Source organism: Pelobates fuscus, chromosome 4 (assembly GCF_036172605.1).
Source record: "Pelobates fuscus isolate aPelFus1 chromosome 4, aPelFus1.pri, whole genome shotgun sequence".
NCBI lineage: Eukaryota > Metazoa > Chordata > Amphibia > Anura > Pelobatidae > Pelobates > Pelobates fuscus.
The window spans coordinates 277,543,676-277,564,330 of record NC_086320.1 but is presented as its reverse complement, the minus strand read 5'-3'; the positions used below and the strand labels follow the sequence as shown (position 1 = coordinate 277,564,330).

General features: G+C 38.4%; 1 protein-coding gene across 5 annotated transcripts in view; it reads right to left on the bottom strand.

Moving 5' to 3' along the window:
- Positions 1–20,655, bottom strand: part of GLI3 (GLI family zinc finger 3) — a 248,461-nt gene that overhangs the window by 101,333 nt on the left and 126,473 nt on the right. For all 5 annotated transcript variants that reach the window (XM_063452128.1, XM_063452131.1, XM_063452130.1 and 2 more), the window contains one exon: positions 19,819–19,924. In XM_063452128.1, the coding sequence (XP_063308198.1) occupies positions 19,819–19,924 (106 nt within the window). The remainder of the gene's footprint in view (positions 1–19,818; positions 19,925–20,655) is intronic.

Genomic DNA, 20,655 nt, shown 5'->3' with positions numbered 1-20,655 from the left:
ATTTGGTGCGTGAGTGAGAAGGCCATAATAAAGCCTGTCCGCTTACCAACACATAGTATATAAGCCAGGAAAGTCTCGAAGGGACACCTGTGAAGACGAGCAGAACTCCATTCCCTGCAGCCCTCACATCCTGGAAGCTGAGGCGCCTTCGCACGGACGAAGACTGAGGATGACGGCGAAAGATGTGCTTTTGATAGTGTTTATTTATATGTGTTTTTATATTCAAGAAGGTAGAGGTACCGACACTCCTAGCTGTGAGGTATGCATTAAGACTACGAGAACAGGTAACCATATTTCCCAAACCCTAATTTGGCATTCACAATACGAGTGTAAAGGAGATGTATCGAGATGTAGATACTTAAATATAGACTATAGTGTGTGCCATTTAGGAGTAGGAGAACCTAAGTGCTTCAGTCCAGAGTATCAACCTCGTACAATTTGGTTGACTCTCAGGAATGGAGATCCTCAGGGGACCCTAATTAATAAGACGGTGTTAGAATCCGTACATTCTTCGGGTGTTCTGCTATTTGATGCGTGTAAAGCGATATCGAGTGGTAGAAAGCCGTGGAATGTATGTGGGGATCTTAGATGGGAGAGGACGTATGGGTCTAATGATAAATATATTTGTCCCAGTAGTAAAAATAAATATGTAAGTCCTAGATGCCCAAATAAAGACTATAACTTTTGCCCATATTGGTCTTGTGTGGGGTGGGCGACTTGGGGACAGACAGTAGACAAAGACATGATAGTGACTAAGTTGCCGACTAGCCCATATTGTAAGTCTATGGAATGTAATCCCATCCATATACTTATAAATAACCCCGATAAGTTCTTAGACAAATATGGCAATTTATTTGGGTTTCAGATATACGGGACGGGTTTAGATCCTGGGACATTATTGTTTATAGGGATAGAGACTGATACGGTATCCTCCCAAACTCATCAAGTATACCATTCCTTTTATGAAGAGATGAGTATAGATAATAAGATCCCCCATAATGCTAAAAACCTGTTCATCGATTTAGCCGAAAGTATTGCCGGTAGTCTTAATGTTACCAACTGTTATGTGTGTGGAGGTACTAACATGGGAGACCAATGGCCTTGGGAAGCAAAGGAGGTAATGTCCGGTTCTGAGGCAGTTGACCAACTAATATCTACACAAGCCGATTATCATATGAGTGTTAGAGGTAAATCTGAGTGGAGATAAAGACCTCCATCATAGGTTATGTTTGCATAGCAAGGAAAGGAATAATGTATAATACTTCTGTAGGAGAATTAACTTGTCTAGGGCAAAAAGCTTATGATGATGATACAAAGAATACAACCTGGTGGTCGGCTTCAAATGTCTCAGAACCATCTAACCCGTTTGCTAGATACGCCAATTTAAAGGATGTGTGGTTTGATTTATCCATCACATCTACCTGGAGAGCCCCAGCAAATTTGTACTGGATCTGTGGTAAGAAAGCCTATTCGGAGTTGCCACAGGACTGGGAAGGGGCATGTGTGTTGGGTATGCTCAAACCATCCTTCTTCTTGTTACCGATTGAAACAGGTGAGACTTTAGGTGTTAAAGTGTATGATGTGAATCACAGGAAGAAAAGGGGACCCATAGAGATAGGCACCTGGGAAGATAATGAATGGCCTCCCCAGCGTATCATAGATTATTATGGGCCAGCCACGTGGGCTGAGGATGGTACCTTTGGTTATAGAACCCCTATTTATATGCTCAACCGAATTATAAGATTACAGGCGGTGGTTGAGATTATCACCAACGAGACATCACAAGCGCTCAATCTTCTAGCGAAGCATAACACCAGGATGAGGACAGCAGTCTACCAAAATAGATTAGCCTTGGATTACCTTTTGGCAGTAGAGGGAGGTGTATGTGGGAAGTTTAACCTGAGCAATTGCTGCCTTCAAATAGATGACGAAGGGCAAGCAATAGCTGAGCTTACTAGCCATATGGTTAAACTAGCGCATGTGCCTACTCAGGTATGGAAAGGGTATAATCCAAGTAGTTGGTTTGGTAGCTGGTATGAGTGGTTTGGAGGGCTTAAGGCAGTGGTAGGTGGAGTCCTACTGATTTTAATGTTGTGTCTACTCCTGCCGTGTCTTATACCCTTAGTAGTTAGGTCTGTGCAAAGCCTGATAGGAAATATAGCAGAGAGGAAGGCTGCTGCACAGATAATGGCGATTTATAAGTATAAGGCTCTAGATCAGGGAGAACCAATGCAGGAAGATGAGTGTTAAAAGATTCACATCATAAGATAAGTCTGGTCTGGTTCATGGTAACTTGCGGTGTATGCAAACCAAGGTTAAGTGATGCCTCAAGTAATTGTAAAATATCAAGAGGCATCAAAGGGGGGAATGTGGTGGAATCTCGGTAAAAATAAATTTAGTAGGCCGAGATTACCACGTGGCATGTGTACGTGCATATGCTGACGTATCGATCAGTTGGTTGCACGAGGCAAGATACGATCAGTAGTGTACGGAGCATGTGCAAGAATACAGGATGTAGTATTCCCCCTCCTCCATTGTGCTGGACAAGCCATGCGGTCAAACAGGAAGTTAATTCTTATTTGTGTTGATTGGTTAAGAGAATGTGCGGGTGGAGCTTAATATGGGAGGAGTTATGTGCCTATATAAGGAGCCTGCACTATTGTCCGGGGCTCAGAATTGCTGTATTTTGGTGACGTTAGTCCCTCTGAGTCCCGATCGGTGATCCAATAAAGAATCTCTTCCTTCCTGAAGAAACCTGTGTCCATCTCTCTGTGCTTGGCTTCCGTCAGTTTCTCCGGTATCAATGGGAGGGGAGGGGAAGGAAGTACACTATGGGAGGGGAGGGGGGGAATGGGAGAGGAGGGGGAAAATACTATGGGAGGGGAGGAGGAAAATACTATGGGAGGGGGGGGGGAGAATACGAGGGGAGGGGAGGGGGGGAGAATAGTATGGGAGGGGAGGGGGGGAGAATACTATGGGAGGGGAGGGGATGGGGGGGAGAATACTATGGGAGGGGAGGGGATGGGGGGAGAATACTATGGGAGGGGAGGGGGGAGAATACTATGGGAGGGGAGGGGGGAGAATACTATGGGAGGGGAGGGGATGGGGGGAGAATACTATGGGAGGGGAGGGGATGGGGGGGAGAATACTATGGGAGGGGAGGGAATGGGGGGGAGAATACTATGGGAGGGGGGGGAATGGGGGGGAGAATACTATGGGAGGGGGGGAGAATACTATGGGAGGGGAGGGGGGGAACACTATGGGATGGGGGGGGGGGAAATTTCCTGGAATTTCTTTCTAAAAATGAGGTGCGTGTTATACGCCGGTGCGTGTTATACGCCGATAAATACGGTACATTCTTTGTCTGCATGTCTGTGCATTTTACAGGCCTTCCATTTTTGGTGTACATAACCCGTAATGAAGTTACCATAGCTTCACCTTAAAGACTCAAGAGTGATCGACTGCTAAAAGGAGTACTATAGGCACCCAGACGATGACGCCTCAATGAAAAAAAATAAATAAAAAATTATTAAAGTATTTAAATTTTTGGCTGCCCTAGCATAGCCAGCAAATGTGTTTAAATCCACCCTGCTGTACTTTCACACAGAACTATAGAAGGGATTCCTGTGTGTACCTTTGGAAATTCTGTGAAGATGCCCAAGCACCCATGAGCATGATCAGAACAATAAGGGGAAATGGTGGAGATAGAAGTGCCTTTTATACATTATCTGAACTAATTATCTGAGTAAATGCTTCCGTTGCATTTACTTTGGCGAGGGAACAAGGAACTCACACATTCAAAATGTTTTTCTTAAAAGGTAGGTATGTGTGTATTAGCAGAAAAATAATTCCTTAAAAGAACAGAAGCAAAATGCTAAAAATGTGTGTCCTCTCTGTCAGCGACACAATATGCACTGGTAGATTGCCGATCAACACCATTGCTATTTACAAAGAATTTGGAGTTAGTGAGTAACACATAACAGAGCAATACATGCTTTATAAGTTCTGAGTCATGTATTCAGTCATTACACAGTAAGATCAATTATAGAGGTTTAAAAGTACAATTTAACTCTGTCTTTCATTGTTTTGCATAGTTTACTCTATTAGTGTATGCTTGAACATTCTGTACAACAGCCACACACTTGTCATCCCTTCTAGATCAATAAAAGCTAACCCTGCTAACTCTGGTGCCCCATACCTTTTAGGAACTACATTTCCCAAACATAAAAGCTGGCTGAGCATCATGTGATATGTAGTAGCTGGGAAACCAGGATTAGCCATTTATGCATCTGATGGACACAGCGTGAGACCAAACCTGGATCTTAACTGATTAGAACAAGCTCAGAACTACATATCCATGCAAAACACCTTAAAGCCAGCCTCAAAGTTCTAATACGGGAGGACCTTTTCACAAGTCACTTTACAGCTATTAGCCATTTTCACATTTACATCGTTTCTCCCATCCAGGTCTCTGCTTCTTTATCTGTATTCTTTCAAATCCTGAAATTGCTTGGATAAGAGGAAGGTATTTTTTTTTTCTTTTGCATTTCTAAGAGCAGCCTGAACTTTCATTGGAAATTGAAGAGGCTTTGTGTCAAGTACAGCTAAATCCAGTCTTTCCGTATCAGACCACTGCGAGAAAATTACTGTGAGGATGATAAGGCTGTGAGATATAATAAAAAGTGACTCTACTCAATTTACACTGCAATATTGGTATGACTGAATATTTCTCATTCAGGTGACTGATAACATCGCTAAACTGTATTGCAGATAAATAGAGGCGGCTTCTGTCAAGAATAAACACCATTAATCATGAAGTCTTAGCCGCGGAGTGGATGTGCTTGGGATCGCTCTACAACGAAAGGAATAACCGCCGTGTGTAACCTGCACTTTTTTCCTTCCCCATCTCTTTGCTTAACCTCTTCACCCCTGATAATTCTCTCTTTTTTTCTTTGTCTCGAACACACTGAAAACTTGGATTGGGATTTGATAACCTCCTAATGGCTTACCTGACCCAACCCAAGAGTGGCTCGTTGCGCCTACAACTGTGGGTGTCAAGTACAATGCTTACAAATGCAGGTGGTCAGCATAGAATGTATTGTATGCGTGTGTTTAAATTATATATCCACTTTAAATATATTAAAGCTATATTATTAAAGCTATATTTGATCGCAATAGCACAATGCTATATTTTAACTACCGTATATAAGGGATCGTTTAAAATTAACAAAATTTTGAGACACTGTCTTGTTTGTCTTTATCTCTTGTCATTCTTTTTTTCCTTAAAGGACCACTCTAGTGCCAGGAAAACATACTCGTTTTCCTGGCACTAGAGTGCCCTGAGGGTGCCCCCACCCTCAGGGACCCCCTCCCGCCCGGCTCTGGAAAGGGGAAAGTGTTTAAAACTTACCTTTTTCCAGCTCTCCTCCTCCGATCCTCCTCTTCTCCTCCCCGTCGGCTGAATGCGCACGCGCGGCAAGAGCTGCGCGTGCATTCAGCCGGTCACATAGGAAAGCATTCATAATGCTTTCCTATGGACGCTTGCGTGCTCTCACTGTGATTTTCACAGTGAGAAGCACGCAAGCGCCTCTAGCGGCTGTCAGTGAGACAGCCACTAGAGGAAATAGGGGAAGGCTTAATTTTTTACCCAGGACTTGACCCCTGATCCTCGGCATATATAGCTTTACCATTTATCATAAAATATATACATTTTCTAGTACTTTTACTTGGGTCCAAAAGATATGTGGGTGAAACATGTTCTCCCAGGACTTCTGGGAAGTCTGGGAGAAGAGCAGAGGAAGTCATGCCCCCTCCTCCTGATATCATAAGGAGAGGCTGGCCGACTTCCCATGCTGCTGTGTGCTGCCTCCAGCTCCTGTTCCACTCCTCCCTTGCCCAAGGTAAACCTCAGGGGGGGAGGGGGGGGGGAGGGGGAGATACACTTTTTTTTTTTTTATTAATCTACTTTTTTAACCACTCAAGGACTGAGCCAAATGTACAAATTTTAATTAAAAAATAAACGTAAACAAAACTTAGAATTTGACTATATGTCTGTTCAACCATAATTCACCTCTTTCATATTAAGTTCACCCACACTTATTATATATCATTTTATTCAGGAGAAAAACCCTACAACCCCAAGATTCACAAAAATATTTAGACAATCCCAATCCCTGTTTTACTTAAATATCTAAATATAGTTTCCTTCTTTAGTTTGAGTTAACACACCCTCAGTGTTCTGTCTTTCCAGTATACATCATGATCCTCCCTGGAAGGAACTACTCAGATGTATAAAGCCTATCTCAGAGACAGCACACCTCTCTTCTTTAAATACATACAATGATTTGTGCAATATGTTCCTCACACTACATATTTCTCTAGACAGTATAATACCTCCCAACTTTCCTCGTTTAGAAGGGACAGTCCCTATTTAGGGTCCAGATCCCTTGTCTCTTTCCTATCCTAATGCCCCCCCTTTTCAAGAACTCCAAGCTGCTGGTGTTTGTGAGTGTATAACAGAGCACCACAGCAATGATAATTACAGTAATGTGTCTTCAAACTACAGTAAATGTCTTTAGAAATCAGTCTGTGTAATTAAGATTCATTGTTCTTGTTCAAAATTACATTTTAGCTGCATAATTTATTATCAATAAGTCACCTAAAATTTCACAGCCCTGTCCCTGGCCCCACAAACACCCCTAAAATGAAAGTGCTTCTCCTTGTCCATTTGAAATTTTGGGAGCTATGTAGGATGGGTCTATTTTCTTTTACCCCCTACTACAACAATTACAAATCCATACTACAGCATGTTATCAGTCTCCCCACTTGTAATAGCCTGGTGGGCCTTACCTTCTACTGCCTAAGCTATATTTAACAGGAATATATTACAATTGTATTTGTCCTGGACCTGTACCTATTTGTAAAGTTACCAGAACTCTTAAAGGACCACTCTAGGCACCCAGACCACTTCAGCTTAATGAAGTGGTCTGGGTGCCAGGTCCTTCTAGGGTTAACCCATTTTTTCATAAACATAGCAGTTTCAGAGAAACTGCTAGGTTTGTGAATGGGTTAAGCCTTCCCCTATTTCCTCTAGTGGCTGTCTCACTGACAGCCGCTAGAGGCGTTTGCGTGATTCTCACTGTGAAAATCACAGTGAGAGCACGCAAGCGTCCATAGGAAAGCATTATGAATGCTTTCCTATGTGACCGGCTGAATGCGCGCGCAGCTCTTGCCGCGCGTGCGCATTCAGCCGACGGGGAGGAGAAGAGGAGGAGAGCTCTCCGCCCACCGCTGGAAAAAGGTAAGTTTTTACCCCTTTCCCCTTTCCAGAGCCGGGCGGGAGTGGGACCCTGAGGGTGGGGGCACCCTCAGGGCACTCTAGTGCCAGGAAAACGAGTATGTTTTCCTGGCACTAGAGTGGTCCTTTAACTACTACTCTTTATTACAGGCCTCTGTGCTCCCTGTATGTCTCCTCTGTAATTTAAGATGTGCATTACCTGCCTGTGTTTCAAGGTAATGCTTTTCTTACAAAAATATATATTTTTAAATTACATATTACCATCACATTGGGCCCTCAAATTCTTATGAAAAATATAGGCCTAGATTTAATATTTTTGGATAAACTTTGCAAATGATCCCAATCTGTTAGAAAAACATTTTAAATAATTTTTCTACAGAAGTCATGTATGGGATTTTTGTAGATAATTTCAAAAGTTTTTCTAACAGACTGTAAGAAGAAGAATGTTGTATCGTACAGATTGAAAGAAAAAAAAAAACATCAATGTGAATATCTCACCCCCAAACTGAACTCAGCAAAAAATAAAAATAAACATCCCGTGGAGAAATCATGGTAGGCAATTATTTTTGAATGTGATCTGGTTACAACTATAACAGGAAGCACTTCAGAACTCTGCTTTTCATCAACTCTGACCAAAAACATTAACAGAGAAAGATTATAAATTGGGGTTTTTTGGTAGAGAATAACGTTTGCATTAAATCCATTTCACATGTTGTACTCTGCATGACAATTCTTCTTCAATATCTGTGTTCAAATTAATATGCTGATCCACCAGTCTTATATATAGATACTGCATTAAAGGGATGGATTAAACAAGAAAATCACTTATTTTTATAAAATGGTTTTGTGACAGCCCTACAAAGGAAAACAGTGCCATTTTTGAGATATGACACAGTATATCATTTGCAATCCCAATGCCTACAAGTGGCTGTCAGAAGGACTACCACTAGGGGCTTTTGAAACAAATAGATTACATTATTGTGTTTACCCAGTACATTGGAAGGATTGGATTTGTGGTTTGCTGTAACTTTTTTAGGGTATTCAATAAGTGTTCCTTTAAAAAATATGCACAAATATAATAAATAAAAGATACTCACCCGAGTTACTGGGAAGTAGCCACAGCAGTGAGCTCTGCTCACACCAAGATATGACTCTACCCAGAGATGCTCATTCAGGACTATGGGGGCTGAACGTATCCAATGAACACCTTTCCAACAAGAGTTTATGGGATATGTATTTCAGCCCCTTGGCAGTAATTCCATTTATCAGAGCAGTTGAGTAAACACAAAATGAGTCTATTGAATGGCTGATCAATTCACAGTTTAGCAATGGAACTGTGTGATGCGATTTCCCAATCTCAATATAAAGCATGCACACTGATCTAGTTTAGGTCCTTTTCTCAAGGCCTGTCAGTTTAGTCAAAGAAATATATCTGAACAGGCAAAGAAAGTCCCACCTCTGACACCGGAGACCACAAGGAGCCTTGAAAACAGAAATTCCTTGATTCATAATCTATGCAATAAGTATAAATGTTTATTGGTGTATCCCTTTGGACTGTTATACTTTTACCATCCAAAAAAAAGCAACCTAAAAAAATAGAATAAAGCTATTGCATGTATACAGAACTGATTGCAGTCTTTAACCCAGTAATGTTTTAGCCTTGACATATAAAATTCACTAGGCCTAAATAAATATTTTACACTATTTTAACAATTTGGAACAACAGCAATCTTAATGAATGTGGAACAGCATGCAATCCTCATCATCTCACTATGAACAATATATGGAATGCACAGACTATAGAGGGTAAGGAATCTAGTTGAGTTTACATGGAGAGGGAACTTAAAAATCACTTTAGTGTTCCAGGGCAACTGTAAGTGGGGACTTTACAAAAGAAGCAAAAATCAATCCCTCTACTACAAGAATGAAAGTGCTGGTGCCCAGAGGAATGTCATTCATGCAGAAAACAGGCTGGCAGGGAGGAGTTGGAGGGTAGTGAAAGACTGGGGATCCCTATGGGAAGAAAGACAAAAAAAAAAAATAAACAGCTCAACAAAGAAAACAAAAAGTCCCAACAACAATAGCTTTTCTAACACTTGAGTACACTAGAACTTTAGTGGCAGAGATCACAAAAGCTTCATGAAAGGACACTCTTCACACAAGTAAATATTCTACAAGAGAGAAGAGCAGGGGGGCAAGCATAATAATGAGGATGGCAAGTGACTGGGAACTTGGTGATGTATAGAATAATCACTGTGACACTAACAACGCATATAAAGGGGGATTTAGGAAAGTGATGCTAACAGAAAATTGGACAGAGTTTTACATATGGAGCAATCACCATGGAAACCAAGGGAATCAGTGGGGCAATACACTGACTTGGTGGTGACTCCTCCAAGAACACTAAACATTCTTCTCTTAGCAACATTTGTATAAATCTCTCCAATAAAGAAAAGGTAAAATATGAAATGTTATATTGTGTATTATGTGCAAATCTGATGGACAAGTTGTGATGTGTTACATGAATCTGTCAGTTTTCCAAAAGAGGAATTGGTACTAACTAATAATTCTAAAGAGAGTGTTAGCAGTGATTGACTTTTAGAAATCAATTTGTGGAGGTATACTGTTTAAGACTAAATGTCATATATACTACATATTTGAGGTGAAATCCTTTTTTTTCTTCCAATAAAAGGACCAATGATTAAACAAATAATGTTAGTGTTGCTTTAAACCTTATTTCTCCACAAATCTAGTTTAAGTATTATTCATGTATTTATTTCAGCGCACTTGTCATTGCTTTGCTTGGACACTACAACATATTTTAAATCCTGTGCTTTTCCTCTTTTCTTTCAAAAATGATTACTGGATCCATGTTCTGACTAACATTTGTATGATCTCTTGCCATTTTAAATTTGCTTGTGCACCATATTTTAAAATGAATTCCTTAGCTTGACATCTAGTAGAATGCCTGGCTTTGGTTCACATTAAATAAAACATATGTTTTTAAGGAAGCGGTGCGATACAAAAAATACATCTTTTTTGCAGTTCCTAGGGATATTATAAGTATTGCAGAGAGGAAGGAGTTTACAGAAGATGCACTTATTGGTTGTTTTGAGTACAACTAAAAATATTTTAATATAGACTGTTCCATGTAAATTTTAAATATACATAAAAAATACTGATTGATCATCAGCCAATACTATGTTTTATTGAGACAAAGTTAACTTGGACATAAAGAGGCCAATTTCAAAGTAATCTGTAAGTCCCTTTTTTCCTTTACTTTTTGGCAAAAGGATGTAGTTGTTTCAACATGGCTGACCTTTTCTTGTGGCCTTGACCAATTAAATAAAACACTCATTCTTTTCAGTAAGAGCCAGAGTTACGCAGGCTCTCTTGCATTACCCACAAAGACCACTCATTCCAGAGACTTCAGTAACCCAGCTTTCAGAAGTCTGCTGTACATTATATATAGGTGAACTATCAGATACAACACTATTTGGAAAATGCAAGCAGTAAATACTGTAAACACAAAAAGGACATCTTTTGTATTTTAACCAGGATGCTGTGTTGTAATAATTTCAGTTAAATGGACACTATAGGCACCCAGATCACTTCAGCTTATTGAAGTGGTCTGGGTATAGTGTCTTTATTGTACTTAGTGCTGCAGAGGGAGCACTATAGTAGTATCCCTTTAAATTCAGTTAGATCTCTGAGGTCAATTTTAGACACCCCAGTGTGACAAAAGAGCAAAGTATGTCCCATAGTGAAAATGTCAGACAAAATGTCTCAAGGTTATGTAAGACAGTCTTGCTATTGTAAGTGAATAGCAAAATATCAGTTGTAATTACTCCATTTGTCTTGAAAGCCCACATTTTTTTCTTTTATGGTTCTATAGTTACTATATGGTTCTACAGTTACAATGTGGATTTGTAGTCACTATATTATTCTATAGTGCACTAGTACCTAACCCACTATTTGTTTGTAAAAAAATTTTTAAATCATTTGGCTCCTAAAATAAAACAGATGCTCATATTTCCCAAGAAGTAGATTTAGAATACTTAAAGGAGCACTATAGTGCCAGGAAAACATACTCGTTTTCCTGGCTCTATAGGGTCCTTGGGTCCCCCTCCCCCTCAGGGCCCCCCTCCTGCCGGGCTCTAGGGTGAGGAAGGGGTTAATCCCTTACCTTTTTTCCAGCGCCGGGCTCCCTCGGCGCTGGGGACTCTCCTCCTCCTTTCCTGTCATCGGCTGAATGCGCATGCGCGGCACGAGCCGCGCGCGCATTCAGCCAGTCTCATAGGAAAGCATTCTCAATGCTTTCCTATGGACACAGGCATCTTCTCACTGTGAAAATCACAGTGAGAAGCGCGGAAGCTCCTCTATCGGCTGTCAATGAGACAGCCACTAGAGGTTGGATTAACCCATTTGTAAATATAGCAGTTTCTCTGAAACTGCTATGTTTACAGCAGAAAGGGTTAAACTTAGATGGACCTGGCACCCAGACCACTTCATTAAGTGGAAGTGGTCTGGGTGCCTATAGTGGTCCTTGAAGCAACAAAGAGCACAATAACTTTCCACGCTTTGCATGGAGGGCGCTGAACGTTCCCTATAAAGATGCATCGATTCGATGCATCTCTATGAGGAGATGCTGATTGGCGCAGTGCTGCATTTTTCTGTACATACACAATTGCTTTAACATGCTTTCCTATGGAAAAGCATTGGACTGGCTAAGATCATCAAGGCTTATGATCTCAGCCATGGAGGAGGAGCAAGGCATGGCCAGCCGCGGCAGGACAAGAGCAGGCGAGAGGGTAAGTAAAAACACCTTTTCACTGTAAAGTAAAGATGCTAGGGACCTAAACAGTCACACCTGCACTATAGTAATATATGCTTGCATTTGTGACACTATGGTGTTCCTTTAAATATGATTCACTTTTTCAATCTTCCAAGATTAAACACAAAACAGCAAGTAAAATTAAAGCTTTTACGTGACATACATTTCAACATGAAGACTTTCACAGACCTTCAGAACAGGGATCCATTAGAACATGTAAGAATGGGTGTTCTGCATAATATTGCTTTTTCAGCAATGCTTAAAGGGACACTCTAAGCACCAAGACAACTTTAGCTTAATTAAGTGGTTTTGGTGTATAGAACCCGGCTTATGCAGTCTCTTCATTAAATTTTCTGCCATTTAGGAGTTAAATCAATTTGTTTATGCAGCCCTAACCTCACATGCCTGCATGTGACTGGCACAGACTCCCTACACATTTCCTGTAATGAGAGATCTGATTGAACAGTTTTTTATTAATGCAAGCTGGTGAGTCACAGCCAAGGTGCATTAACAGAAAACCAAGTGATTTAAATCCTAAATGGCAGAGAATAGAGTAGTGAGACTGCAGGGGCATTAATCACTATACATCAAAACTGCTTTATTAAGCTAAAGTTGCAAAGTTGTTTTGATGCTCAGTGTATCCCTTTAACCCCTTTAAGGACTGAGCCAAATGTGCACGTTGTGATCAAAACAAAACATAAACAAAATCTGGAATTTTACTATTTGTCTGTTCAGGTGTAATTCACCTCTTTCATAATATGTGCACCAACACTTATTATATATCATTTTATTAATGGGAAACAGGGCTTTCATTTAACATCAAATATTTAGGTATGAAACATAATTTAATATGTATAAAATATAAAAAAATGGGAGAAAATAAGATTTTTTTTTTTTTTTGTTCTACGTGACATTTTAACTGTGAGTGTCATAATACTGTTTGCTTTTACTGCAATAAAATACACATATTTGTATTCTTCGATGTCTCACATGTAAAACAGTACCCCCGGTACAGGTTTTATGGTGTTTTGGGAAGTTACAGGGTCAAACATGTTAGATGTTTCAGTTTTTTTCACATTGAAATTCACCAGATTGGTTACGTTGCCTATGAGACTGTGTGGTAGCCCAGGAATGAGAATTACCCCCATGATGGCATACCATTTGCAATAGTAGGTATTGCAAATGGGGTATGTCCAGTCTTTTTAGTAGCCACTTGGTCATAAACACTGGCCAAAGGTAGTGTTAATATTTCTTTGTGTGTGAAAAGAGCAAAAAACTAATTTGAACGCCAATTTTTACAGTGTTTGTGACTAAGTGGCTACTAAAAAGGCAAATTTCGATGTGAAAAAACTGAAATGCAAGCTTTATATTTGACTCTGTAACTTTTGAAAACACCATGAAACCTGTTATACTCGGGAGACATCGCTGAACACAAATATTAGTATTTCAAAACAGTAAAAAATATCACAACAATTATATCGTCAGTGTAAGTGCCATTTGTGTGTGAAAAATGCAAAAAAAATCACTTTCACTGATGATATCATCGTTGTAATACATTTTACTGTTTTGAAACACTAATATTTGTGTTCAACGAGGTCTTCCAAGTAAAACAGTACCCCCCATGTACAGGTTTTATGGTGTCTTGGAAAGTTACAGGGTTAAATATAGTGCTTGCAAATTAAATTCTCTGCACTTTCTGCCTGGGTTGTCAGGTATGTCAATCACATTTTAATTAATAAAATCACATAATTATGCTAAAAGATTACTTAAATATACACGTAGAATTTTAATATATACACATATATATGTATTTAAATTCTACGTGTATATTTATGTAATCATTAATGTCATTATATATATTTATCTATATAAATATATATATATATATTTCGGGTTATTTGTATTTTATATATAGATAGATATATATAGAATGTCATTCTAAGTGTATTTTGTTACCAATATATATATATATATATATATATATATATATATATATATATATATATATATATATATTAATAACAAAATACAGTTAGAATGAAATTATATATGTATATATAATTTATTTTCTTTTTTTAAAAAAATATTTTATTTATTTATTATTATAATTATACGTATATATATATATATATATATATATATATATATATATAAATATAAAATAGATACATACACTCTTTCGGGAATATATGGAGTGGCTGGAGTTGTTGCACCGAGGCACTGAACAAGACCGGTTAAATTGAGTGCGGGGCATTTGGATTCTATATATAATATATATTATATATATAATATATGTATATTTAATTTATTTTAAACATTTAATAATTTTTTTTATACCTCCCACCAGCAGGGGGACTGTCTGACAGCCCAGACAGTCTCCCTGCTGGCAGATCCACAGCCAGCTATAGAGGGCCATGTGATCACTTGAAAGTTCCCCCGGGGGCCTGATTTGCCGTGGGAGGGCTGCCTGGGCTGTCAGGCAGTCCTCTCGAAAACAATCGCAGCGGAGGTAAGTATTCCCGAGGCTCCAGGGCGGCAAGCCGTTATGACGTTCTATGCCACTGCAACGGCTTTAAAGCCCATTAGAATGGGGACGGCATAGAACACTGTAACGGTGTTTAGGGGTTAAACACGCTATATGGGTGTGTATATATATATATATATATATATTATACATTTTTGTTTTTACTGGTTGAAATCGGAAAAATTAACATCTCAAGGCTCAACAGTCATTGATGCCATGATAATCATGAGAGGTAGTTTTGTGCGCAGGAAAACGTCTGTTACAGTTGAGTGACTCGCCGACCACTGCAACAGGTTTGACAGCAGTCTTTATAGAGCTAGCTTGCTTCTGGTTCACTGATTGTGAATACATGAGTTAATATCTAATACCGCTGACTTCAGCACAAAGAACACTGGAGTTTTGTTCAAGGAGATTGAAATAGCCTCAAAATGTACACTATATTTAGAGTCTAGGTTCCTTGACTGATAATTTAGAAAAAAATCAACAACACTCTGATCTCTGAAAATGTGAAGAAGAAAAAAGCTTAGACTCTTACAGGTTATTTACCTGATCGAGAGCTAATTCTGAATGTTTCCTTGATCTTATTTGTGAGTGATCATATATTATAACCAGATATTTTAAATTACTGAAAAAATAATGGGCATTGGTGCCGGAGGCTGTAATTAGCCAATTCCTAGCTTTTTTTATATAATGAAATAACACATAGCACATTTATAAGGGAATGCTTTAAGTAAGTGCAAGCTTCACTGAATTAGAAGCACAATCTGCACATTACCATGATCATGCCTGCAAATGTGTTACACGTTGTAAACTATTCTAAAACATTTTGACTAGTAGTTACATTGCCAGCGTGTTGTAGTTGTCATGGTACTTGGAGTGTTCTTTTAAGTTGCTTAGGTTCAGTTTCACAAAAAGGAATGTAAAACAGGTCTGAGTTTGCAATGTTTTGCTAGCAATACCAGTTATGAAACATATCAAATAAGTCTAAAGCATATTATACTTTAAACCAGGGTAGGCAACCTTTGAAACTCTAGATGTTGTGGACTACATCTCCCTTGATGCTTTGCCAGCATTATGGCTGTAAGATAATTATGGGAGATGTAGTCCACAACATCTGGAGTGCCGAAGGTTGCCTCCCCCTGCTTTAGACTCATATGTTTAAATATATACACGGCACAATCAATTTAGAATGGGCAAATGCTTAATTTAGGAAGGTGGTACATACTCAGAATCATCTTAAATTTGTTAAAAATCACTTGTGAAATGACACACACACGAGTATTCATTGAGCTTACCATACTGGCTCCAACCATAGGGGCAAGCCATATCTAATGGGTCACTTTGTACATTAGAATCTCAAACATCATTGAATGTAAATTTGTATTTGGCTGTCATTGAACAGTCAGGGAGGGAGGGAGGACACTCAACATACCCAGGATAAGAAGTAATTTGGTTTGACTCCTTATAAATAGGGAGTGCCATAGCACTCCTGCCACCATAACCATTACATCTCAATGTAGTGGGTAGAGTGTTTGCAGTGTTCCATTCCATTCGGTATGTCCATGCTAGAATAAAATATAGAAGGATTTATTTACTAAACTAGGACGTGATTTAAAAAAAAAAAGCTGTGCTGGAAATTTAAAGGAACACTATAGGGTCAGGAACACAAACATGTATTTCTGACCCTATAGTGTTTAACCCACCATTTAGGTGGCTTGCCCCGCTTAGCCCCCTATAAAAGTTTAAAACTCACCTTATTTCCAGCGGCGCGCGGGGACGCTGGTGCTGGCTCCGCCCCCTTTGTGACATCATCAAAAATGGCTGGTTTTTAGCCAATCCAACACTTTCCCTTGGCATGGGGGCGGGGCCAAATGCAATTTTGGCCAATCACAACCTCCTCATAGAGATGCATTGTATCAATGCATCTCTATGAGGAAAATTCAGCGTCTCCATGCAGAGCGTGGGGACACTGAACATCAGGGCTGCTTTTTCGGCAGCACTGACCCAGGAAGCACCTCCAGTGGCCATCTAAGGAGTGGCCACTTGGAGGTGTCCCTAGAGGCAATGTAAACACTGCCTTTTCTCTGAAAAGGCTGTGTTTGCATGAAAAAAGTCTGAAGGGAACTATTATATTCACCAGAACAACTACATTAAGCTGTAGTTGTTGTGGTGACTATAGCGTCCCTTTAACTATTATTCATTTTAACAATTTTTGCAAGGTATACATGCTCACAGTTTAGTCTTTCTTTTCCTTACGACTCTTACTATTTAAAACCCAGCAAAAATATTGCATGTAAATTAAACCATTTTTATTTTACTCTTTTTTTTCCCCTGCATTCTGAACAAAATGGCACATTTTGCATTTGTATGGATTAAGGATTATTATCGTCTATAATTGCAATTCGTCTAACAATTCATATGCTGCTGCTTAAAAAAAACAAAGGCAGGTTAATTTGTGATTTCCCTGCTTTATTCAGAAGCAAATTAGGTGTCAGCCTGCTAATACAGAACATATTTCATTTTATGAGATTTTAATTTAATCTGCTCTTTGGTGATGAAGTCTTAATGTGTTCTTATTGGTCTAAGGACAGCATCAATTTGAACAAAAGTAGTGATTAGCTCAAAACTAGAAAGGCAGGATTTAGTGTATAAAACAGAATTTCATGCCATTACTTGTGCAAAAAATAAAATAAAAAATAACAATTTAATTAAATATAAATTAAGAACAGATATATTTAGTAAACTACATATTTTCTGTTAATGATACATATTCAGTAATTTGTTATAGTAAAATTTTATTAAATAATAATTGAACGTTTTACTCTGACAACCTACAAATTATGTAGGGAGAGGCATGTGTGGGATGAACGTGGATCTCCCCTTCAAATACAGGTCCAACGGGGGTCGCTCAAGCATTTGGGCATTAATAATATCCACATTACCTAACTCCCACTAAACTAATGTGCCACTGATTGCAAATTGTGTATGGCAATAAGTGGCCATTAAAAAAATAAAAATTCTTACTTTATGCTCCCATGCTTTTAATGTAGGTAACTGTTGTTTATCAGGAGATCGGTTCTGAGAGCAAGGTTCTACTAAAATTTGTGATTTCAACAAACGATCAGGCTTATTTTTTACAAGTATTAGAGATTTTGTAACAGAAAGTTGCTTTATTTTCAAGCTCTAAACATCTGTACCAAGGTCAGGCAGGTATGGTTGCATTCAGTAAACTTATAACTATCACGCTTTCGGCGAATAGTCAATGTGAAGAGGTTTTTCCAGAGCAACTATTTCTTCCAACAATGTGTCATATCTTTCAAGTGTCCCTATTTAGGAGGTATAGCCCCAATTCCAGGCCCTAAATCCCTCTTTTCTATCTTAATGTCCCTTTTTTCTAGAAGCTCCATATTGTTGGTGTGTCTGCGTGTATAACAGAGCCTCACAGCAATGTCACTCACAGCAATGTCTTTAAACTACAGTAAATGTGTTTAGATGCCAGTGTGTGAAAATAAGATAAATTTTTCTTCTAAATTGCATTTTAGTTCCATACATTGTTATTAGTGAGTCACCTAAAATTTCTCATGACAGCCCCACCCCTTACCACACCCCAAACCTGTAAAATGAAAGTGCCCTTTGTTCATTTGAAATATTGGCAGGTATGTAATACGTCAACTGCAAACCAAGTACAACACAATCTTTAATGCTTAGGTGGGAGTTGTTTATAAATAACAGAGCAATCATTTATACAAAGCATGATAATGTTTAGATTTTTACCTTTGTGTCTGTGAGGTATGTATGAAAATGTCTATTTGGGCTTTCTGTTTTTACATACCAAAAGTAAATAAGGCACTTTTTTGACTTTCTATTTTCTCAATGGGACTTTTTATCCTGAAATGTGCAAGTTTTTATTCTCACATTTGCAGCTTCCTTTACAGTGCAGATAACGCCAGACATACCATAACAGACAACAACTATAAAAAAAAAAAAAACAAAACCTTTGTTCCTACTTTTTATATATCATCTGCAACAATATAACAAAATAATAATTAATCACTTGTGTTTTGCCATTGTTGATACACTGATATTTCTGTTAGGATTTTATTTATATATTTAAGCACACTAACTGTATTGTACTTTTTGTTCGGAAACACTTTTATAGATAACCTCCACAGACTCAGATAAATAATCACACACTCGCAACATTCAGGCTTTATTTACTAAGCACTGAGCTGGCAATTAAATGCAACATTTCGGCTAATAAAGCAAGTTAGAAAATATAGGAAAACATTTCTAACGTAGACCTAAATATTGTAATTTAGCTATAATTTCACTGTTTCACAATAAAAAAAAAGCCATGCTTAATTATGTCCACATATTGTACAATAATCCCTTAATGTTATTCTCATCACAGTAAATGATTATATGTTTGATGTCTTACAGATGGGGGGAAATAATTGTTCGCTCATTTATAAACTGAACTGTAAGTACACACTACAGTGGAAACGACGCTGTTTAGGAAGTAGTATATTGTGACTGTAATTCATTACATTCCTCCTGGCACATTTTCTCTGAAATAGCGGCAGTCCAAAACAAACGGTCATTACATGTGTACTGCGGCAAGCAGTTATCGGTGTTAATATCAGTTAATACATTTCAGAGAAAGACTTGTTTAAAAAAGAAACATGTTTAAACATGGGAACCATCTTCCACTAAATCGTAATTATAGCGTGGTAAGTAATGACAAAAAGTTGCAATACAGTATACACAACCTGCAAAAAGGGACTATTTATAAACCAATTTAACTAGCGGATATAGCGTTATCAAAAGTAAGGTGGGTGGGAATATCACATACTAGGTTTATAGGAGAATCACGTTGGCAACAGCTCATTATTATGTAACACACACGGATTGTGGTGAATTGAATTCTGAATTGCAGAATTCAGATTATAACAGCCCAAAAAAAACTATAGAGAATTTTTAAATATATATTTTGACTGAAGTTTTCAGTTATCGACAATTCACTGTTAAGTGAACAAATCATACTGAAGCATAGTAGTAAACACATAAACACACGTAAGCACATAAAACCATAATTTCAAGACCAAAAAAAAAAAGTAAAATAAATAAAACAAGTATATCAGAACACAGAGCATTTTCACTTACATGTGCAGAGGAGGGATGGGGGTTGGATCGTAATGGTAGCGCCCTTCGTGATGCCTGGCGTCTATTGGCACTGGAGGGTGAAAAGCAGGAAACAGATGAGGTGGATCTGAAAGAAAACGTGAGTGTTAGCCAACTTGAAACACTAAGTTTCGCCATATAAAGTAAATCTCTTGAGATACCGAGCTGATTCACTGCGGTGATTTCACATGTGTACTATACAGAGCCAAGTAACAGTAGTAGTAAATCAATGCCATATCAAATGCAGTTATAAATCAAGAAGTTCTGATCCAAGATTTAATTCTTGCCTTAGAAGAAATAGCGGCTTACCACTGCAAGCGGTAGTCTTGTGTGTATATGCTAGGTTTACATAAACTGTGTCAATGAATTTATAGCAAGCTATATAGAATTTGACCAAAAAGTCCATCCATTCAATGGAGAAAAGACTCAGATTCCTTTTAAGAACTAAACAAGGTAACTAGAGAGCAGCAAACATCTTACTGGGAGGGTTGGTGACACACAGAAGCATGATTATTCCAAGGAAACTTTAGGCACTTTATCAAATTCATGTCATTGCATTGGTTAAAGCAGTGTTTCTCATCCTTTAACGGATAAGTACCCCTGCAGAATTTCCTAAGTACCCCTGCCTTAAGAAAGTAATTTCTATTGATTTAAATTCCAACTGAAATATGAGGACACTGATATTTAAGTTAATCCCATATTGGAGAAAAGGCCTGATTAAAGAAAGTAAAGCAATAAAACTTACATTTTATTGCTATCAGTCTATAATATAGTGAATACATTCATACTTGTATCCATTCATAGAAACAGACAATTACA